At 39.7% G+C, this 24,676-nt stretch overlaps 1 protein-coding gene and 2 long non-coding RNA genes across 4 annotated transcripts in view; 2 read left to right on the top strand and 1 right to left on the bottom strand.

Annotated features, from left to right (window-relative positions):
* Window positions 1-24,676, bottom strand: part of Gm10754 (predicted gene 10754) — a 285,677-nt gene that overhangs the window by 9,647 nt on the left and 251,354 nt on the right. The window lies entirely within an intron of this gene.
* On the top strand, window positions 1,999-3,866 carry Ccer1 (coiled-coil glutamate-rich protein 1). The gene has a single exon (NM_025724.2). The coding sequence runs from the start codon at window positions 2,417-2,419 to the stop codon at window positions 3,626-3,628; it is 1,212 nt and encodes a 403-aa protein (NP_080000.1). The 5' UTR covers window positions 1,999-2,416; the 3' UTR covers window positions 3,629-3,866.
* The window catches only part of 4930525C09Rik (RIKEN cDNA 4930525C09 gene), a 38,931-nt gene continuing 37,966 nt past the window's right edge, over window positions 23,712-24,676 (top strand). For both annotated transcript variants that reach the window (NR_130993.1, NR_130992.1), the window contains exon 1: window positions 23,712-23,795. This is a non-coding gene — a long non-coding RNA (RIKEN cDNA 4930525C09 gene). The remainder of the gene's footprint in view (window positions 23,796-24,676) is intronic.

Below are 24,676 nucleotides of genomic sequence, written 5' to 3' on the forward strand. Positions count from 1 at the left end.
ACATGTGTTACATACTCACACAGGAACACATAGAAAATAATTTAAAATTTTAAAAATAGAAAATAATAAAATAATTTAGAAAAAGAAATTTTTATAAATCCTGAATTACAAACTGCTGCTTTCTTAAGAACAGGGCAAATTCTACTGACTCAATATGCTTTAGTATTTACAACTAATAAAGAAATGCTAATACCATTTTACTAAAAATCAACTGATCAAAAATAATCAATGTAAATTATTGGTAAGAAGGTTCACATCTTTTCTTAAAAATTAGAAAAAAGGGGATTTCACCATAATAATGCAAACTATTGATCTCACCCTTAAAACCCGTCCTGAGACCTTTAAGAAATGTCCCAGCTAGCACTGAGCCATTTTGAGTTAATGACTACAGTGTCTGCCAACCTTATAAATATGCCTCTAGAAGAGGATTCAGGAGAGCAAACGAGTCATTGCTCTGCATTTTGAGTTTAGTAGGTTGCTCTAAACAAGCCACTGAAAGAGCAACATCGAATAAAGCCTGTGGAGTCTATACTCCTACTGCAACTGGAGTCCTAACTCAAGAAGACTCATTGTGGTCTGAGTATGCAGAGAATGTACACTAGACCTCAGTAGGCTTCAGGGCTTTTGAACATGTTGCTTCTCTAATATTTACTTGATGTTCTGATGTTCAATGTGGAGTGCTCTGTTTTCTGTAATTCTGTTTACCACCAAAAAATGTGATAGTAATATTCTAAGATTTTTTTCCCCATCTATGTATGACCAAACCTGTAAGCGTCCTTGTTCTACAAAAATGAGCTCAAGGCTCAGGGGATGACTATTGTTGCATAAGAATTAGTGTCAGGTGTTCTTTTTTGTATATAGTATATGAGAAGTCAAAATGAAAGTGATGGTTGGTACTGAATATTTAGGAGTACCTGTGTTTTGTTTTCCTTTTTTTTTTTCTTCAGTCCTCTTTCCAACCCTGGGGGCTGCACACTATATAAAACAGAACCATGCTTACAGAATGGATGAGGAACCGCAGGCTTCCTAAGAGCTTCCTAAGGGAAATAAATCTGATTCATAGCCATTTTCCTAAGTCAAACACTATGTCTTACTATGAAAGTTAAAGGGACCTGGTGCATGCATTATAATATTCTTATAATTTTCTGATTCTCTTTTTGTTTTTTTTTTTTCACTGAATATTCCTGTTCTCAAAATCAAGTCCAAGATAATGCCTAGTCAACAGACTAATTCTAGAGTACTAGAATTAGTAAGGTGCTTTCTCCGGTAGGTTTTAGTATCACAAGGGATCTGTGAAAGATGATTTCATAGTACAGTGATCCTGTGAGCTTAAAGACTAGCTAGCTATAAAGTCTATCAGTCCCTAGCACACTGAATAAACGAGAGAGAGAGGAGAGAGAGAGAGAGAGAGAGAGAGAGAGAGGGAGAGGGAGAGAGAGAGAGAGAGAGAGAGAGAGAGAGAGAGAGAGAGACTCAAACTTCAGATCCTGAATCTGTGAAACCTGGTAGCCATCTCTTAAAGAAGGCAGGGAGGGCAAAAGATGTTTGGGATTGTACACACTAATGTCTGTGCTCCTGTTTCATGTACCATGAATCTAGCTTTTGAACACACACTGGGGAAGAAATTGGGGCCCGATTTCTGTTACTACGGCTGTCCATAGAGCTGTAGAGAATATACATTCCACTCGGGTTGAGATGAAGGCCCGATCTTCCAACATCTTTCATCAGACTTAAGAGAGAAATTTCAAATACTCCCCATCCCCTAAAAGTTGCCAGGGTGTGAGCACTGCCCAGCTTTCCCTCTGCCTTAAATCCTACGTCATAAGAACTCCTGCGAATGTTCATGGGATATCTAGTTCCGGGAGAAACCCCTCCTCCTCACAGAGGGCGCCACGTCCACTCCAATTGGCTGTCGTCCTGGGCAACCAAGGACGCAAGGGGCACGCGGGGGGGGGCCCCCAGCCAGTATTTAAAGGCCGACACTGCCCGTGCCCGCTCAGTCCGGCCAGGACGGCGACGGTGAAGCACCTGGGTTGAGAGGGAGGAGCAAGGTAACAAGCGACCACTGCCTCTCCCATCCCCAGCTCTAGCCTCGGCAGAGGCGGGTGTGTGTGGGACCTGGGAGTGGCTCTCACATCTCATCGCCCACCAACACCTTCCTCCCCCACCATCCTTACCCCACCCAACCCACCTGGGCAAGACAACCCAGGTGCGAAAGACAGTGATTCTGACTGAAGAGCGAGCAAGTGGAGAAGAAAGAGGGGGGTCCTCGTGAAGAGGGAAGGCGTGGTCACAGTCAAAGGCACGTGGCACTAGGGACACCAGCTGAGGAGGCGCTGACTATCGACCACCCGATAAGGCCAAAGTGCCTGCTCCTAGGGCGCTACCACTGAGACCCAGTGGAGATCCCTGAACCATGACCCAGACGGTCAACGAAAGGGAGGACCCCCTCAATCTGGGCGGCGGTGGCTGGGCATCCTCCATTCCATTGCGCACCTGGTCCTCCTACCATCGAAGGCAGAGGGGCGCTCCGGTGTCCAAGCGGCGATACCGTGATGGCCCCAAAATTGAGTATGAGGCTTCCAGGAAACAACCCAAGCAACAGCGCAGCCCTGGCTCTTGGTTTCAACCTTCCAGAGGGCCCTATTGGGCCCTGTACTCCAACTGGGAGCGCTGTGGAGGGCCCTGGCGCCCACCTCTTATAGCATTCCAGAGCCCCCTGTGCCCAGCACAGATGATCCGGGCCTATGGTCTGCACCCACTCTGCGTTTGCTGCTGCTCCTGCTGGAGCGGACCCTGGAACCCCGGCTGGGAGAGACCCCCGGGTAGAAAGAAGCGCTGGGGACGCAGGGGTCGTGGCCTGCGCCGCCACCCTCGTCGCTCCTTTCCGAGGAATCCACCAATAGACCTGAGCAAGATGCTTCGCCCGGTCAACCTTTCCGGGTGGCGGGCACCTGGGATGAGAGCGCCACGGAACACCACCCAGTTCATCATGAACCAGGTCTATGAAGACATGAGGCAGCAAGAGAAGCTGGAGCGCCAGCAGGCAGCATTGAGGGCACAGCAAGCCCAGGAGGGTGGCATCTCCCCAGGAGACTCCACTACCAATGATGCGCCCCACAGCGGCGTCGAAGAAGATTCGCAGTTGCCGGAAGATCTGTATGGCTTCATGCAGGATCCCTCTCTAACCTTTAGTCCTGCTCTAATGCAGCACAACCAGTCTCCTACCCCAGGGCTGGTAGAGGAAGAGGAGAAAAATGTTGATGATGATGAGTGTGACGTAGAGGTTTGTGATGAAAAAGAGGAGAGCGAGGAGGAGGAGGAGGAGGAAGTGGACAGAGGGTCAGAGGATGAAGATGTGGATGAGGAGGAAGTTGAAGCGGCTGGCAATGGGGAGGAAGGGGAAGAGGACCAAGAAGAGGAGTATATGTTGGAAGAGACGGGGCTGGAGGAGGGAGAACAGAGAGCGGAAGAAAAATTCTTGCCTCTGGGAATGCCTTTGTCAATCCTAGTAGGGGACGAAGAAGAAAGAGAGAACTTTATGAACTATGACTACTTAAGCCAAGAACAAATAATTCCCAATGTGCCAGAGGCAGATCTATTTATGGTACCGGACATTAGCCATTAGTCATCAGGAAGGGAACTGAGAAACGAAATGGAACCGATTTGAGGCTAATATGGATTAACAGCTTGTTAAAAACGAATTCAAAAGTGAGTTCCATTAATAAACATCGATGTAAAACACCTTGGTTGGCCACGATAAAATATTTAAACATTGGTGTGTTTGTGTATGACTATGGGTGGGGGAGGGGAAGATTTCGGATATATTTTATTGGAAATGATTAAAGGCCAAATATTTTATTACTACAGTTTGAATATTTTTCATTTGCTGTCCCCCTTCAGACAACTGAGATTTTTGTAGTTCAAAAATTTTGCAATATTGAAAACCATTTAAATTCCACAGCAGGTTTCTGAGCTTGAAATCCACAGATGTTTGTCACATGCTCAAGGTGGATGTATGATGGCCACTGAATCTCTGTCAATGCTCTTGTAACTGAGGGTTGTTCAAAGCAGCGTTTTTCTACAGCTATAGGTGTTCTACCTTCAGAGTTCATTTTTTTTTTTTGAGGGCTGTATTTTGGTAACCCCGTTTGCAGTCTGTTGTGGCTTAGCTCATTTATATTCCTTATTCTACAGTGGTATGGATCTTCCTCAGAAGAACATGAAGTTGCTTCTGTGGGACTGGTTATCTGCCATGGCCTCAGCAATCCATAATCCATGCATGGAGAGGATGCCCCATGGTCAGAGGTCAACTTGCACATCTAGTTAAGATCCAAGGTAACTGCACACAGCAGCATGGCTTTGATTGTCAAGCCTTGTTCCTGCATAGATTCCTTGAATACGTTCAGAGGATGTAGAAACATAGTTTTGCAGAGTGGATTAGAGAACACAGTGTTGACCTTGGCAGGTGGCTGGGGGTGGGGGTGGGTGGAATATCTAATTTTGTTTCGCAGTTTGTCTTCGTTAAAAAGGAGAGTAAAACCAATGTGTAAATATGAGCTTGCGTGAATAATCTCTGATAATCTGTAAGCAATTACCCAAGGATGATACCTCATTCCAAATACCAACTGTGGTTCAAACATTTTAAGACATAAAAACACATTTTCTCCTGGTTGTTTAAGTTCCGTTGACAGCATACACCTTGAGTCATCCTAGATGAAGGATTTGAATACAACTTCTTCTGAATTACACTTTGTCAGTTCCCCTTCTTATTGTGTTGATCTCCTTCTTGTATATGGGCATTTACTTTCAGGACTATAAGCTATTAGGTAATAAAAGAGTTAATGCTGTCCTCCTCATTTATATTTAAATAATAGAAATCAATTCAGCTGTGCTCTAGTGTCCAACAGGATGAAGATGGAAAAAAAATTGTATGATTCTAAAAATCATACCAAACATTACAATTTACAAGAGTAAATCACAAACATTTCATTGTAAGAAAGTTTTTCTTTCTGTATGATTCAGTTTCTAAATGCCCTATATTAATTGACTATGAGATGCCTTCTAACTGTATGTATATATAAGGAAAACGACCTTTTGCACCTGATACTACTGGTCATCCCATACACATCAAAACTCAATCGTGCTTCACCCAAAACACGAAACACAAAAATCAGCCAAATGTATGTAGGGTTCAAGATATCCATTTAGGTTTGCATCTCTTTACAATCTCATACCTGGACAGTTCTCACTTTTCTTGTGAAAGATACTTTTATTTTTAATTTTTTTATTCGTTGTGAATTTTATACATGTACACAATATATTAGGATCATATTTACCCTATTGCAATTTTTTCCCTGGGTCCCCCAACACATCATCTTATCTTCCCAAATTTGTGGATTCTAAAACATTAAATTCAGCACATTAAATGACTCCAAAGTTAAATCACTACAAGGGATTTCTTAGTCACAGTCCTATTGCTATGGAAAGACCATGACCAAAGCAACTCATAACAGTTTCAGAGGCCACTCCTTTATCATGAAAAGGACCATGACAGGCAAGGTGCCAGAGAAATAGTTGAGAACTACATCCTGATACACAGAGAAACAGCAAGCCTGGGATTGCCATGAATTTTTGAACCCTCAAACCCCATCCCCAGTGACCCACTTCCTTTATCAAAGCCATATCTGATAATCCTTACAATCCTTTCAAATAGTGCTATTCCTGGTTACTATTCAAATCTATGAGCTTATAGGGCCATTCATAACCAACTACCACAGAGATGTAAGCAAATGTTCAAATTACATTCTACTCTAGGGATTATCATTCAACAGTTCCTGGACTAGAATTTATTTGTTACTATTCAACAAGCAATGTGAATGATAATAACAGGACGATACTCCACCAAAACCCTTCTGTCTGAAGGAACATCATTAAAGAAAACACAAATCATAAGGAAACCTTAGAGTGAGGTTGGGATATTTCCTATGTGTCTGGGGGTGAGGAATACAGAGTCTAAGCTGACCAACAGCTGGGAGGAGCTTTGTGACACAGAGGAACCAAGGACTGACCAAGAAGTAGAATCTCAAGGAAGAAACAGTCAATAAGAAGCAAAGAGGTAGGCAAAAGTCAATATCTACCTAGTGCCTGTACTTATCTGTATCGTTTGAAAGACATAAGCAAGTCTTATTAGCTAGTCATTGATGACTCATTACTTAAGATTGTTTTGTAACCAGACACTGTGACGATCCTGTAGACTAAGTGAAATAATGAAGCAACACTTGAGTTGGAGAGATCGGCACTACTATATACCCCCATTGCACATTTCATATACTAGGCCACACATTGTCACTCAATGAAGTGTGTTGAGTTTTGTTTTGTGTGATTATTGAACCTACTCCTTACCGTCCATTCAGGAACTGTACACAGCTTCATCAGAGAACTTGAAGAATGGATCAGAAATGTTGAGCATCAGTGTGGCTCAAAGTAGACCCAGTGTGTATATTTGGAGGTTAAGGTACACTGGCAGAAAAAAAGCACGTCCCAAGAAAACTTATTCTTAATGCCATCTTAAAAGTAGATCAGTTGGTCATGGTTAGCTACAGCTGACATTTATCCTTCACTTTCAGGAATAGAGACATTTTGTCAAATAATTAGAAAAAATTTAGAAGGCCTAGTTTTGATAAGTATCATCACTGTCTTTTTGAGATAAATAGACAGATATACATGTGTTCCACGAATACTTGTTATTTAATATGCATTATATTATAGCAATTGGATAGAATATAGGTTCTAATGAACACTGTGAGAAAAATTACTCAACAAGGTAAAATGGGTCTTATTGTTACTTCTCATTAGTTATTTTTTATTAAAGGAAATCAAACTCTTAATTTAAAAAAATCATAAAAATTATAGACATTATATGTATTCTAGTATTTTCCTTTTCCTGCCATAGACTAATGGACACATAGTGCTCTTTCTGTGGTAATGCTGACTTTCAGAGAATGAAAAAAACCCACTTGACAGTTACAAGTCAACTTTGAGCCCTGAATACAATTTCATAAAAATATACACTTCTGTATATAAAGAAGACATTATTTCCAACAAATTCTAAAACAAAAATCTGAATGTCTTTCCAGCTACATTAGCCAAAGAAATCTAGGAAATGATACAAACATCAATTGATAGGTATTCTTTGAGAAAGAGACTTACTTAAAATGAAATCTGGAAAATTTCAGGACTCCACAGTGAAGTTACAGCTATGATGTATCAGTCAGGTTTATACATATACAGTTCTTATTTGTATTTAATACATCTGAGTCACTGTATTGGGTTGTTAGTGTACACAAAACAAACTCAGAATGTGGCTGTGCCTTAGTTATTTCATTTTTAGCTGCTATGTATATATTTAATGTATTGCAAAATTAATGAGAACATATTTAAAATTAAAGTTAGCTGATAGTTGAAAAAGAAGTGGTAAGAATTCCTGAATACATGCTGCGCTGGGGCCATGACATGTGAGAGAACAACTTTGTTTTTGTTTTCCCAAGGATAGTGATAACACTCCACTATCACAGAGACTGTCTATGAAGACCAGATACCCAAGATTTAATAGTTTTCTTATGGATCATAAATCATTGTATGTTAGTATATGTTGAATTAAATTTTATGGTGAAAATAATGACCCTTTAATTTTGAACATTACATCAGAATAGTTCATTGATGTCAGGAAATCTTGTTCTACCTCATGATTCTAAACTCACTCTGACCTACCACGAACAGGCTTAACCTTGATGTCTTCTTTAAGCAGTTGGCAAAATTATACAAATAAAAGTGCCTAGTGCTTTGATGTTTAAAGTAAACTCCATGAACAAACAGAACTTGAAGAAAGCTTAGAGGAATTTCATATCTTTAAGCTTTAAAAAAAATTGTCATTTACTATTAGTGTGATCTCAGAGAGGCTACCACAATTTTGGCTTTTAGTTTTCCTTATCTATATTATTTACATGAAATCTAGTGAGGTTAATCAAACTAAGTGATACTATTGATACATAGTACCCAAATAGTACTTGTCCCTTATTGAAACAAGTAATATGAAATTTCGCAATGAGCAGAATGGTTGGTTGACTCTTGTCTTACTTTCTCTGGTTTAACTTCAGACATATGCATTGCTCAGAACTTCACACAGAAGAACCATTCATATTTCCATAATTAGATCCATTCCTCAAATATTTCCTGTTCTTTATTGTGCAATTTCCCCTTCCTCCTAGTCAATGATGAGTCCTTTATTTTTAGGGCTGACATTGTATCATGACTGGTGATAAAAATTATGCTCTATAATAAGCAAAAGATATTAGTATGCTTTATTTATTTATTTATTTATTTATTTAGTTAGTTAGTTAGTTAGTTTTTTTCGAGACAGGGTTTCTCTGTGTAACCTTGGCTGTCCTGGAACTCACTCTGTAGACCAGTCTGGCCTCAAACTCAGAAATCCGCCTGCCTCTGCCTCCGAAGTGCTGGGATTAAAGGCGTGCATCACCACTACCTGGCTAAGTATGCTTTATTCTCAAAACCAAGATAGTTGAAGAAATACTTCAAATGCTGATATAATTGAAGAAATAATTTCATAATACTTGTTGAATGGTTTATATTAGTTATATAAAGATAATTGAATACATTAGCAATATGTAGTTATATATAATATACAACAACATATGCTGTTAATATGTTCATTTGTCTTGTTCATATTTAATATATATGTATATATATTTATGTATGTTTCAAAAAATATATATATTTTGGGTAGAAAATATGCAAGTAAGATATTTCTCATTAATAATTAAAACAAAGTTACACTCAAATACTCATGAATTAATGGATAATCTTGGAATTTTATAATATGACATCAATTGTAAGTTATTAGTTGAAAAAATTTATATGCTTCACTTTAAAAAATTCATTATAAATGAAGATACAATGACAATGCTGAAGAATAGCAACATCCAGCATAAAACTACAGGAAGATGCACTTTAGATTCCAAAGCACATTTGAGCATATGCAAGGTTCTTAGCATACTTTATCAATTTTAACTGTATAGCCACCCTCACTACATACATTTTACTTACCAGTTACATAAATAGGGAAATTCTAATGAGAAAATAGTTTCCTTTCCCCAGTTTTATATTTTTAGTTCAGAATTGTAAGCATGCTTTCTTACTTGAACAAACTTCTCTGTAGTCAATTTAGAATATCAGAAATCCATGTAGTAAACTTCAGGCCATGTGTGTATGTGTGTGTGTGTGTGTGTGTGTGTGTGTGTGTGTGTGTGTGTGTATGCATGTGTGCATATGGCACTTATGTATGTGTATATACACACATGTTATATGTATGTGTATATACACATGCATTCATATAATATATATATACACACATATATGTGTATAAATATATGTATATATGTATATATATATATATATATAGAGAGAGAGAGAGACTACATTAAAATATTAAAGATAAACAAGGAGGAAAAGAGAAGAAGAAAAGAAGAAAAGAATAAAAGGGATGGAGGAGGTGAGGAGGTAAGGAAAAAATTTAGAAATGATCTAAGTTTGGTCTGAATTCTGAGTAGCAAATTGTGGCCTCTTCAGTATGAGACCAACAGCAAAGGACCTAAGGAAGGTGTACAAATGTCCCTGCCTTCTGCTCACATATACAAAAGTTGTATGGCATTCTTGCCTGGCTACTAGTCAGGGGTCAATTTTGCTAGAGTAGATATATTCCTCACACAGCCAAAATGAATTAAAGGAGATTTATTTGAAATCATGAGGACACAGGCAAAAATGTTAAACTATATTTCTCTACATGCATACCTACCTTGTGGTTTAGAGATTTTTATTGTTGCTTTTGGGGGCAGATATCAACAATTAGAGGCCAGTTGATTGCTGGAACAAACTACATTGAAATACTTTTCTGGGAACTCGTCTAAAGAAGCGTGATTTCGCTTCAAAATGTATTCAATATTTAGCAGGTGGACATTCACTATTTTAGAACTATCACTTCCATACAGCTACATGCATGAAAAGATGATATTAGTTATATAGTCAAGTTTGTCGAACAGGAGGAAGGAAGAAGAAACTTTGAGAAGGTTGTCCAAGAGGAAGACCTGATTTTTAAGATAGTAAAGACCTACATAATGTTACAGAGTAGCAGTTTTCCAGGACTGTGAACACTATCTCCATTGACTTTGTAACTCGTCTCTTCTAAAGCTTTTCAATAATGTGCAAGGTCCCTTTCTCCATGGTAGACGATTACCTTCCAAACAAGAAGCTGACCTCAAGTGTGTAGACCATGAATGCATTTATCACTTTGCTTTCCACTTATTCACCCGTAACTGTAGATTTTTAAAACACAGATAAAAGGCATAGAGATACTTGAGTTGGAAGGTCAGAGGCCCAAGATGCTTTCACCTTATTTTGCATAAATTGTGTCCAGATGTTTTCCATGTGAGGGACACTTGCAGAGATAGAACTTGCCTGTGGAAATGCCTAGTCTTATTTCCATTAAAGAGAAATCTCAGGGGTGGTGGATATGGATCAAGCAGTAAAGCATTTGTCTCACAAACAAGAAGTTCTGAGTTCAGATCTACACGGTGCACTAGAGATAAAGGGAGGGAGAGACCTGGGAGGGGGAGAGTAGGGGGAGGAAAATAGGGGCTTGCGGGGCAGGATCAGGTATGGGAAGAGACAGGAGAGAAGTACAGAGAGTCAGTAAATTGAACATAAATATGTAGCAGTGGGGGATGGGCAACTGGGAGTAGCAACTAGAAAGTCACAGATGCCAGAGAAGCAAGAGGTTCCCAGGGGCCAACAGGGATGATATTAGACAAAATACCCAACAAAGGGGAGATAAAACCTGTAGAGACCATCTCCATTAAATGGGCACTGTTCCCAGTTGAGGAATGGGGCCACCCACCAATCTCAAAAAATTTAAGCCAGAATTGTTCCTATCTGAAGGAAATGCAGAGACAAAAATGGTGCAGTGACTGGAGGAAAGGCCATCCAGAGATCACCACACCCAGGGATCCATCCCACCTGCAGACACCAAGCCCTGACACTATCACTGATGTCAAGAAGTGCTTGCTGACAGAAGCCTGGTATAGCTGTCCCCTGAGAGGCTCTGCTAGCACCTGACCAATACAGATGCAAATACTCAAAGCAATCATTGGAATGAGCCTGGGGATCCCAGTGGAAGAGTTAGGGTAAGGACTAAAGGAGCTGAAGAAGGCAATTATAACCCCAGAGAAAGAATAACAATATCAATTAACTAGACCCCCCCCCCCAGGACTCCCAGGAGTAAACCACCCACCAAAGAGTACACATGGAGGAACCTATGGCTCCAGCTGCATATGTAGCAGAGAATGGACTTATCAATGGGAGGGGAGGCCCTTGGTCCTGTGAAGGCTTGATACCCCAGCATAAGGGGGATGCTAGAGTAGTAAGGTAGGAATGGGGCTGTGAGGGAGCACTGTCATAAAGGCAAAGGGGAGGGGCATGGGATGGAGACATTGTGCAGGGGGACAACATTTGAAATATAAATAAAATAAGCAATTAAAACAAAAAAAGCTGGGTGCCTAGGTATACACCTGAAACCCCAGGGATCAGGAGTTGAAGATAGGCCAATAACTGAATGTCATGGTCCAGCCAGCCAGCCATTGATGAACTCCACGTCCCAAAGTGAATTGATTTCTGTCTCTGTCTCTGTCTCTCTTTCTCTCTCTCTGTCACACACACACACACAAACACACACACACACACACACACACACACACACACACACACACACACAGTAAATTCGATGGTCCCTTGTACACCAGTTTGTTCCAAGTTTTCTCTATAAGAAAATAAGATATAATTTGCTAAACACATGAAACTCAAGAAGAATGAAGACTGAAGTGTGGGCACTATGCCCCTCCTTAGATTTGGGAACAAAACACCCATGGAAGGAGTTACAGATACAAAGTTTGGAGCTGAGATGAAAGGATGGACCATGTAGAGACTGCCATATCCAGGGATCCACCCCATAATCAGCATCCAAACGCTGACACCATTGCATACACTAGCAAGATTTTATTGAAAGGACCCAGATGTAGCTGTCTCTTGTGAGACTATGCCGGGGCCTAGCAAACACAGAAGTGGATGCTCACAGTCAGCTAATGGATGGATCATAGGGCTCCCAATGGAGGAGCTAGAGAAAGTAGCCAAGGAGCTAAAGGGATCTGCAACCCTATAGGTGGAACAACATTATGAACTAACCAGTACCCCGGAGCTCTTGACTCTAGCTGCATATGTATCAAAAGATGGCCTAGTCGGCCATCACTGGAAAGAGAGGCCCATTGGACTTGCAAACTTTATATGCCCCAGTACAGGGGAACACCAGGGCCAAAAAGGGGGAGTGGGTGGGCAGGGGAGTGGGGGTGGGTGGATATGGGGGACTTTTGGTATAGCATTGGAAATGTAAAGGAGCTAAATACCTAATAAAAAATGGAAAAAAAAAGAAAATAAAACAAAAAGTATATGTTAAATAAGATGTGGATGTGAAGGATTTATAACATCTTCTACAGGCACACCTTGAACTACCTAGACTCTTGCTTCTTTTACACGAGTCCCTATAAACCAGGCAGCCAGACTTCTGCATCCTGAAATCTTCTTATGTTGCTTTTGAGTTCCAGGATATACAGTGCTACACCGAGTGTCTCAAACAAACAACTATAAAAAAAAGACTGTTCCCAATTTAAGACACTGATTCCAGGCTGCAGCAGATGCATCTCACAGTCAGAATGCTGAGTTTTGAGTCGGCTTCATATTGCTACTTCACCCTAAATTGATGCTGTAGATATTCAATATTGCAATTTTAAGAATTGTCATGTAGCATTTGTTTTATAAGAGAATTGAGAGGAATAGCTGTAACACAAGCTGGGTGATTGCTAACATGTACTTTTCTATTTGTTCAAATTCTATTGGATGGATTTAATATCCCAGGATAATTGATAGGAAAACTTTTATAATATATATGATTCAACCTTTATATTTTCTTACACATTTCAGAAAGACATTAATTGTATGGAACAATTTATGCCATTGATGTTGACATGCTTGGGCATTTCCACATGGCATTTGAAGTATTTATGACTGATAATTCTTACCTATAGATATATTTATACTTTTCATGTATATTTTTAGTACCATTAATTTAATGTTAGTCTATGTAATTTACTACTTCTCAAAAAAGTTTTAAACACATTGTATCATTTGACACTACCAAAGTTCATTGAGTTGACTTTCCAACTCAACGCTCCATATGCAGTTAGGGGTTTTGTATTTTCTTAGGTTTTGATTGGTGGTGGAATTTCCTTTAACTGGAAAGGCAAAATGTAGACTGCCAAACTGAAGTCCAGATGAAGTCAAAATGGCTCTCTGCAGTCTTTCTGTATGTCTTGCAGCTTTATAAAGCCTATATTTTCATTTTTTAAAAAAGTAGTAAAATGTTAATATTTCCACTCTTTAAAATGTTATGTGGTTCCAAACTACTTTCCGCACAAATATTTAAACAGAAAACAATGTTAATAGAATTGACTCTTCTTTCTCTCATTGAGTGTATGCTCTGAAAAGCTTGAAACTTGTTCCCTAGCTTAATATACAGCTGCCACCTAGTGGCCATGGTACATATGTCCTATGGTTGGAAGATGTTTTATCCACAGGAGCATTTTTGAAAGACATAGTACAGTTGAGATTGGATGTGTTCCCTAAGCCTCAGAAAGTCACCACTAACTAGTTACACACACATAAAGATAATAAGAAATTGTCACAATGTAAACTTCTGAGAATTGTAGATCTGCTTATTTAATTTGATTTAATCAGCATCTCATTCATAAAAAAAGGTAAAAAAGGAAAACAGCACATTAGTACATGTAAGAATAAAGGGATTGGGTTGGCAAAAAGCACTGTAACATTAAAATGTATTTGCTGGGCCTTTAATCCCAGCACTTGGGAGGCAGAGGCAGGCAGATTTCTGAGTTTGAGGCCAGCTTGGTCTACAGAGTGAGTTCCAGGACAGCAAGAGCTATACAAGCAACAGCTATACAGAGAAACCCTGTCTCGAATATATATGTATGTATTTGCTATGATATATGCATATATATATATGTATATATATGTGTGTGTGTGTGTGTGTATGTCTCTCTCTCTCTCTCTCTCTATATATATATATATATATATATAGAGAGAGAGAGAGAGAGAGAGAGCGCTATGTGATTCCCTGTGTTTTTTATACACAAGACTAAGATATAGAGGGAAAATAAAGGTTTAAGAAATCCTTAGATTCACATATATTTTAGAATTCTGTGCATTTTTATGTGCTTCCAGTAACTTTACCTATTTATGTTTTATCAAAAAGCATTCCCAATGGAGGAGCTAGAGAAAGTACCCAAGGAGTTAAAGGGGTATGCAACCCTATAGATGGAACAACAATATGAACTAACCAGTACCCCCAGAGCTCGTGTCTCTAGCTGCATATGTATCGGCCATCACTGGAAAGAGAGGCCCATTGGACTTGCAAACTTTATATGCCCCAGTACAGGGGAATACCAGGGCCAAAAAGGGGGAGTGGGTGGGCAGGGGAGTGGGGGTGGGTGGATATGGGGGACTTTTGGTATAGCATTGGAAATGTAAATGAGTTAAATACCTAATAAAAAATGGAAAACAAAAAAAAAAAAAAAAAAAAAGATGGCCTAGTTGGCCATCATTGGAAAGAGAGGCCCCTTGGTCTTGCAAACTTTATATGCCTCAGTACTGGAGAACACCAGGGACAAGAGGTGGGAGTGGGTGGGTAGGGAAGTGGGGGAGGGGCGGAGGATCTGGAGGACTTTTGGGATAGCATTTGAAATGTAAATGAAGAAAATACCTAATTAAAAAAAAAGATAAAAACAAAAGCATTCTCACAGTGAATCTGTTGAGTCCCTTTTAACATATATGGACCACTAATTATGGTTTTCACTAACTATATTTGTTTTCTTTCAAAGGTGCCAGGAAAGAGGAAAGTTAACAAGTTTGTGATTTATATGTTTAAGTATGAAATCCAAATTGTTAAGCTAAATAACGTTTAATACCTTAATCCTAAGAAGTACAACCTAACAACATGTGTTCCTTCCTTGACCTACTTTTAAAAGTGAGATGTGTACTTGCTGCTCCTGGGACCTGAGCATCATTTAATTCATTAATGATCTCAGCCATCAGTTAGAGCAATAGGTTTCTGAGGGAAGAAACAACCAGCTTGTTTGTTACTGGTCTGACAAACTGAGGGTAATTGACATTTTTATTACTGTCCTATTTTCAGCTCTTCGCAGCTGTTCAGATGGTGTTAGGAGAGCAAACATGCAGGCTGAGAATACCTGCCTTCGCTAAAGATGGAGTCTCTGTGCATACATCTTTGTTAGCAATGCATTCATGGGTAGCTCAGAGTCCCTAGAGGAAGAGAAGATACTATCGTTCTATGAGCCTCATATTCCACTGCATGGATATTCACTTCACTTTGCAAGCTGTGCTGAGTTGTCAATGATTCTCTTCCTTCTAGAAAAGTACATAGGGCAAAAACTGCACCATTTATTTCTAGTGAAGAATCCTATAATGGTATCAGTGTTTATGGGAAATAGAGAAACTAAAATAGCTATATGAAATGAATGGTAATTATAACCTAGTTCAGTTCTAACCGAGGAGCAAAATGACTTACTCCAGTATGAACTAAATCCACTTCTGTAGGGTAGAAAAGCAGAGGAAAGTGTAGACAGGGTACAGGGCACCTCTCTGGCATTCCAGAGCCTCTTCTCTTAGTATGGTCCTTGGAAGTGACTAACTTTCACCAGAAATAATAATAGTAATAATAGTAATAATAATAATAACAATAATAATAATAATAATAGAGTTGTTAATGCAAAGATCAATTCTCAATTCCATAGTCTTGGTGACCTTTGACCATGGAATCATGAAAGTGACCCACTTGGAAAATACTCACCATAATATTATTGCTCATGATGCATTAAAAAATGCATGTTGCTGGTTGACATCTTTCAATCAACACTTACTTCATTATCGGACACTTTCCCTAGGAGAAACAGTCTAAGTTCACCAAAGAATAGGTCAACGTTAGAAACTACTAAAAGATTTGGTCAGAACCATATGGAAGCCACTGCTTGGTTGCTACTGCCATTAGTTCCATTCTAGATTGGAGAGGCTGTGGATAAAATGTTGCAGTCACTTCAGATTATTCAAGGATGCAATTTTCATTCAATATTTAAAGCCATGGGTTTTAGTCATATTGTATATGGTAATGCTGTCTTTGCAAAGTGCTGAGTCTCAGTAATTGAAGTCCAAAGGTTTAGTGATAAATTATTCATAGGAGGAGATATTTTGAAGAGAGCAAAGAAATAAAAAAAGAGTGCCAAATTGTCCTAGCACATCATTAGAGAGGTTTCCTAGCCCCTTTCCCCTTTCTTCTAAGGTGAAAGCAGAGTGAACACTCTGGTTGTGCAGTCCTTAATTGCCTAAATTATGAATCAGCCCTTGCTGACAAAAGTGGATAATTACTGACCACCAGAAGAAAGAAGTCTAAGGGCTGCCACATGTAGTCATTGCTGGAAAAAAATAAAATCCAACATTAAAAACATGTATGGTTATAAGGAGGCCAATAAAAAGGGTAACATGAACGTGAAGAAATGTCAAAGTGTTTGATGAAGAAGGTTGGCCTGTGGGAAGAATCAGCCGGAAGAATCAAAATTTAAAAAACAGATACAACTTAGAAAATAACTTAGGAATAACAATGAATAATGCTCCTTTCTTCCTAGTTCATTCAGGTCACCAATCAGACCAGACATAAGGATAAGACCCGAGACAGAGATTTAACTTATGGAAGACCTTAAAACTGTTCTTCAAAGTAGCTTTCAGTCAATGACATATCTACGTTCTGTCTTAAACATCTTGCCTTGAGTTTTGCTACTAAAAATATAGATTAAGATAAGGTTCTCTCTCTCTATCTCTCGCTCTTACTCTCATGCACACACTCAGAAACAGGTTCACGTGTGTACTACAAGAAAGAGAAAAGAGTGCATATGCATCTATCTATCTATCTATCTATCTATCTATCTATCTATCTATCTATCTATCTATCTTATATAGTATATATAGTTATATAATATATATAATTATATAGTATATTCAGAGTATTATATAGTTATATATTAAATATATTGTTTTGTGTATGTATATATATACACATATACACACATCTCCATATTAAATTATAGGCATTACTTTATAATTTATAGATCTACCTAGGGATTATGTCCAGAACATTTTACCACTAATTATATGAAAAAATTGCTCAGAATGATGACTAAACAGTACCACAGAAATGGTTGCATTAATAAACATCGGCTGTGCCACCAGCTTACCATTTAGTAAGGATGCTCTTTGAGCAGGATGAGGTTTCTTTACAGTATAGGGTGTGACCTAATGAGAGTAAGCATGTCTTGTGTCCTACTCTTTTCAATAAGCCTTACACCTATGTTTCTCTTTAGACCTTAGTCTACTCCATAATTCCTTTTTAATAATATAATGAATGTGAATACATTTACTAACTGCCCATCAGAAGATATTTGCAGGAATTTTGTAAATACATAAGTAGAGAAAACACAAAACTTATATTTATTAAACTGTTTAAAAAACAAGATTAAAGACCTTAGAAACATCAACCTACAAAATAATAAGACCCTGCTGTGTCTGGCTCTGAGATTTTCATATAATAACTCATGTCTTTTGGGAGCATCTCTGTCTACCCATTCAGGATATTCTGTTTAAACTCTTGTATACAATGTATTTTATTGTATTAAGACCAAGTCAATTTCTGTAAAGTTTCTCATATATACTTACTTTAGGCCAACCCATCTTTATCTTCTCCTCCTAGTTCCACACTCTCTCTCTCTTTCTTATACCTTTACCATAGATAATTCTCCTTTCTCATGTCTCCATGCTCCAATAGTGACCCTAATTATTTTCCCCTTGGGTTAACAGATCCTAGATTCCATACCACTTCTTTATCCAAGCTCTTCATATTTCCAACCCCACCATGTTGGTAATGCTTTTTCCCCAGTGTTCCACTATTGCTTTTAGTTTAAAAAAAAATCTCTACCACCTTTTCCAGGTAGCTGAGCTTGCACTCAGCCCCTCATGGCTTAGTTCTGGTTCAGCTTCCACTAGCACTGACCTAGCTTGCCAGTGAGCTCTACCCTGCTCTGTCCTCTCCCTGATTTCTTTTGTTCCAACTCCCCATCCCCCACCCCCACCCCCACAGATAAACACACACACACACACACACACACACACACACACACACACACACACACACACACACACAGTTCTATTACTTTAGAATTTACCTGGCTAACTCAATTGCTGGGCACAGAATCTCCTCCCCTAAACGCATCAGTTAGCCCCCCCACCCCCACCCCAACCTCCTCAGCTCCTGCTCATGGAGGAGGCTGCAGGTTCTAGCTCCCCAAGATCTTAAATGATTGCAGCTTGCTTCTCCTTCCAAAACTTGCCTAGGAAAAGCCCCTTTTCTTTCGCTGCATCTCCTTCTCCTCTTGGGACCTGAAAGTCCCACCTGGTTCCCAGCCTCCTTTATTGACCAAATCAAGAACCAATTAGGAAACCAGACCTTAGTATCAGCATCTCCCCCTATACTCTACTTCTCTACATTCATTTTGCTTAATTTTACTAACAACTCCTCCTTAATGACTAACTCTGTACTCACAGTGGCTCATTTCTAGTTTCATGACTTCAACTACTTCACTTCAAAAATACAAAGATTTGAAAATATGATTCACATACGAGAAAGACCATGATGTGTTTCTATTTAGGAACCTGGGTGATCTCAGTATATAATTTTTTTTTTGAGAACCATCATTTTTCTGAATTCCATGTTTCCTTACATCCAAGTAATATTCCATCTTCTACAGTTACATTTTTCTTATCTATTCATTCGCTGATGGATATCTAGGTGGACTTCAATTTTTACCTGTTGTGAACTGAGTCACAATTAGCATGAAAGTGGAGCTATCTCTGTAGTTGGTGTCTTAGTTAGAATTTCATTGCCATGAAGAGACACCATGACCAAGGCAACTCTTATAAAGGACAACATTTACTTCAGGCTGGCTTACAGTTTCAGAGGTTCAGTCCATTACCATCATGGCAGGAGGCATGACAACAGGTAGACAGATATGGTGGCTGGAGGACCTGGGAGTTCTACATCTTAATCCTAAGGCTGCCAGGAGAAGAATGGCTTCCAAAGGTAGCCAGGAGGTGTCTCTCTCTCTCTCTCTCTCTTCCTCTCTCTCTCTCTCTCTCTCTCTCTCTCTCTCTCACCCTCCCTCTCTCTCTCCTGTACTTGGCAGATCTTGAGCACTAGGAACCCTCAACCCACCTACACATTGATACATGCCCAATAACAAGGCCACACCTATTCCAACAAGGCCACACCTCCTAATAGTTCTACTTCCCATGGGCCAAGCATATTCAAACAACCACAGTGGGTTACAAAATCCTATGGTATATGCCCAGGAGTGATAGAGCTGTGTTGTATTTACTATTATTCTTGAACTACTGAAAATTCACAATCCAAGGATGATGGAGATGGCTCATTTCATAAAGTGCTTATGACCCAAACACAAGAAAACTGAGCTCAGATTCCCAGGACCTATATCAAAAGCCACACGTCATAGTGTGTGTTCATAACCCTGTGGCTGAGTATACAAAGATAGGTGGATGCCCAGAGCTCCTTGGCCAGCTAATCTTTGCTGAATTAGTGAACTCTAGATTCAATAAGATATTCTGTTTCTCAGCTCCATGTGTTTCCCATTCTAAGAAGGAACAAAGTATCCACACTTTAGTCTTTCTTCTTGAGTTTCATGTGTTTTGCAAATTGTATCTTGGGTAGTCTAAATTTCTGGGTTAATATCCACTTATCAGTGAGTGCATATCATGTGTGTTCTTTTGTGATTGGATTACCTCACTCAGGATGATACCCTCCAGATCCATCCATTTGCTTAAGAATTTCATAAATTCATTGTTTTTAATTGCTGAGTAGTACTCCATTGTGTAAATGTACCACATTTTCTGTATCCATTTCTCTGCTGAGGGACATCTGGGTGCTTTCCAGTTGCTGGCTATTATAAATAAGGCTGAGACAGAAGAAAGGACCATCCAGAGACTGTCCCACCCGGGAATCCATCCCATATATATCCACCAAACCCAGACACTATTGCATATGCCAGCAAGATTTAGCTGACAGGACCCTGATATAGCTATCTCTTGAGAGGCTATGCCAGTGCCTGGCAAATACAGAAGTGGATACTCACAGTCATCTATTGGATGGAACACAGGGCCCCTGATGAAGGAGCTAGAGAAATTACCCAAGGAGCTAAAGGGGTCTGAACCCTATAGGAGGAACAACAATATGAATTAACCAGTACCCCCCCAGAGCTGTGTCTCTAGTTGCATATGTAGCAGAGAATGGCCTAATCGGCCATCAATGGGAGGAGAGGCCCTTGGTCTTTAGAAGATCATATGCCCCAGTACAGGAGAATGCCAGGACCAAGAAGCAGGAGTGGGTGGGTTGGGGAGCAGGGTCGGGGGAGGGTATAGGGGCCTTTCAGGATAGCATTTGAAATGTAACTGAAGAAAATATCTAGTAAAAACACAATAAAATAAAATAAAAGATATTCTGCGACAAAAACTGTCTTGGTGAGCAATTGAGACAGATATGCAAATCATAAAACCTGGCATCTACATTCACATACTACACTGGCATGTACATGTGCACACAGTTGAACATGCATACATACATATATAACACACAAAAATTTAAAATCACATAATTGACCAAAAAAGTCTTATCTATAAATCATATGATTTTAATGAAGAATTATCTTTAGGGTTTTGTAGAAAGAGTCAACTTTTAAGGTTAGCAACTTACTCAAACACGGCATTCAATCTTGATCTAGTCAGGTATCATTTAAGCTTTCCCAATGTTTTGTTAATTTCTTTCAAAATATTTTACCTGAAAAGTCATGTTAATGTTAGAATATAAGTATGTTTAATATGCTTTCAGAAATTTCATAATTCTCTAAAATGGTCATAAAAAAACACTAGAAAGAAAATCAAAGCTATATAGCCTGATTTTAACATTTAAGTAAATTAGATTGCATTTTACTTGATATTGTTTGGAGGCCTAGAGAAAGCCATTGTAGACACTGTGAGTTTAAGGAAGAGATAACGTCGAGCTTTCATTTACTCAAAAACAAAACAAAACAAAACAAACAAAACCCAACCATGTTAGCACCTTCAGACCTGTTTGGGTACTAATAAAGTTATTTAAAGTTGCTCTTAAATCGCAAAAGTTTCCCCAGATAAATCTTAGTCTTGTACCAATATATAACTCCTTTCTAAAACCTATTTTTATCACTGCATTGATATTGAGGAGTGAATGGGGAATCCACTTCAAATGTGTAAACAAAAGCTATACTCAGGCCTAATGTGAGCAATAGAAATAAAGTGGTGCAAACATAATCTTCCCAGACCCTGTTGGTACTGCTCTCTAGATGAACTCACTGTCTGGAATGTGGAAATCATTTCCTTTTTTCTTTAACATCTGTCATTGGAATTTAGCGGCAAGGTGGTGCATTGCAGATAGAATGCTGGCTCTGTCAGCTTCCCCTAGATGGCGCTGTTTTCTAAGAAGCTACAGTCGCGTTTTGGTTTTTTGTTTTTTAAATTGTGTTCCTGTTAGCACATAAACCTTACACTAACTACTGCTTTATATCTTCATGTATGTGTGTGTGTGGGGAAGGGCTCTGTGTGTACAAATACCGAGTCACACTATGAACATGATTTTAAAGTCTTCTTTCCATTTGCTGAAACCATAAAAATGCATTTGATTTACCTTAAAAACCTCAAATATACATATAAGAAATGATATGTCAAAAGGATATACGCTGAGATTTTTGTTAATTGTGGGAAAGGCTGTGAAATTTTATACTTGGATGTGAGTTTCTGGGCTAAATGCCCAACGATCTTTTTATAAAGCATGCAGTGATTAATACTTTCTTTAGATTTACAGTGGATTTTTCTTGTTGGCCTCTCAGCCTTCAAAAGTGTTTTATTACATTACTGTGTGTGTGTTACATTATTTTGTGTGTGTGTGTGTGTGTGTGTGTGTGTGTGTGTGTGTATGAGAGGGGGGCATAGCTTGTATGTGTAGGTCAGAACACAACCTGTAGGAGTAGGTTCTTTCCTTTACCCACGTGGGTTTAAGGGGTCAGAACTGGGGTCACCTTATCAGCCAGCACATTTACCTTCTGAGCCATCTCACCACGTCCTCTAGTGTTCTTCTGTGACTCTTCATTCACGTGCTCAATTTTCTGGTTGAGTAAGGAGAGACCCTGAGGTATGTTTAGTTAGACTTTTCTATATTGAAAGGAAGAAACAATAGTATATAAAACAGCCAAGCCACTTGGAAGTAGAAGTGATGTGGAATAAAAACCTGCATAGAATTCACAAAAAGGAAAACATTTCTTTCCTTTTCATCCTCTTCTCCCTTTAATGGCCCACATCTTTGAGGTGGCTCACTCTCACCCTGTGTCTCTCCCACTTTGCTTTGTAAATTCTCCACTTCTGTTTGCCATGTTTTGACTTTCCCACTGCTCCACCTAAGTCTTTCAGGTTCAAGAGACATGGAGCTGGCCTAGAGGATGCATGGCTGTAACTTCCTCTCTTAGACCTAGTACAGAGTGCTTTGATGCATCCTATTATCCCGTGTAAAGGGGGGGGGTGGTGGGAGGAATTTGAATTAAAGTATCAGCATTATCATAGTCATTTGCAAGGAAACTTAACATGCATTACATCCCGAGCATCTAGGAACCCCAAAACCCCATTTTCTAAATGAACCATAAAAGAAACTAAGGCCTTATATCCCAGTTGAAAAGTTGGTAACTGACAATGGAGAGCTGAGAGCTATTTCCTTTGCTGCTGAAAACTCACTAGTTTTTTTGCGGTAACCAGCTTCACAGAATGAAAAGGCAGCCCCGTGTAATAACCCGTGTCTGTAATCTCAGCTCTAGAGAGGACGAAACGGGACAGTCAAAAGTTCAAGGCGCTTCTCTACCACACAGTGAACTCTAGGCTGTTCTGGAGTGGAAATGAAGGTTCTAGCTAAACGTCCTAAATAGTAAAACAAAAGCAGAATATACTAAAATGCGACCCAAGCACTTCACTGCCACGCTGTGGCTCCTTCTGCCTAGCTGTACCTTGACGTTTCCTCTGCATTCAACATAAGTGGCTGCTTCAGATTCAAAACGAAGTTTCTATAAATAGACTCTTGAAAAGGATTTGCTGTACCAACTTATACGACCCTTGCAGTGTTTCTGTCTGGTACCCTCAGCAGGGGCCTTCGTCAGGAAAGAGGGTTATCATTGTCATGTTCAGGGCAATCATGAAAACTTTGGTCTGGTTCCATTTGGAACCTTGATGGGACACCCTCCCGGTCTCTCACAAAGGCTACCTTGGCAACTGCTCAGAATGTAAAGTCCCTCAGCCCCTGCAACCTCAAGGTAGCCATCCATTCTCCCTATCTCCCTGATGTGCCGCCTCACTGCTCACTGGCACCACCGTTTCTAGCTCTTCTCTGTGAGGTATGAATCCTTCATATCAGGGTCCAGACCCAGGATCTGTGAGGGACAGCACAAAGCTCTAATGTTCTATGTAAAGGAACAGGGGAGAAAGCTTTTTATTTCTTCTGTGATTTATCTCTTAAATTAATATACACACAGACACACACACCACATATGCACACACACATATACACACACATGTGCACAAACACACATACACAGAGACACACACACTCACAGACACACATGGATTTTAACAGTGAATGCTGTGTTATATGAATGAACACAGGCAGGCAAATGCAAAGTTCTCACAGATGCCCTTGTTTGGCCCACAACTCCAGTTATCCTCACCTCACACACTCATAAAGAGAGGGAAACACACACACAGACACACACACACACACACACACAGACACACACACACACACAGACACAGAGAGAGAGAGAGAGAGAGAGAGAGAGAGAGAGAGAGAGAGACAGAGACAGAGAGACAGAGAGAGAGAGAGAGAGAGAGAGACAGAGAGAGTGAGTTTATGTCCAGGCATGTAGTGAAAGTTGGAATAGCCTTTGTTCAGGGGTGGAGGAGGCAGTGGCTCATGGAAGTGGAGGTAAGAAGGCACAGGACGGGGCAAGCTTCTATGTCCTAGGCCATTCTCCAGGGCTTTACCAGAGGATACCTTCAACACAAATTAAAAGATAAGATTGTCAGGCATTTCAAGAGAAGGTTCTCAGAGCATGAAGCCGCAGGTTCAGAGTCCAGTTTATGAGAACAATGAGGCTGTGTTTAGGGAGGACAAGTTTAAGGGGACTGAGAATAGTTATAAGCCAGGCCGGCCCCTTTCAAGATGCTTCCCTGGCACTCACACCCTCTGCTCTGCCCAGCTCTCTGTATTCCTTGATAA

This window comes from Mus musculus, chromosome 10 (assembly GCF_000001635.26).
Source record: "Mus musculus strain C57BL/6J chromosome 10, GRCm38.p6 C57BL/6J".
NCBI classification, from domain to species: domain Eukaryota; kingdom Metazoa; phylum Chordata; class Mammalia; order Rodentia; family Muridae; genus Mus; species Mus musculus.

Coding starts and splice junctions, on each gene's coding strand:
- Ccer1 (NM_025724.2), top strand. CDS start 2,417: ATGACCCAGACGGTCAACGAAAGGGAGGACCCCCTCAATCTGGGCGGC.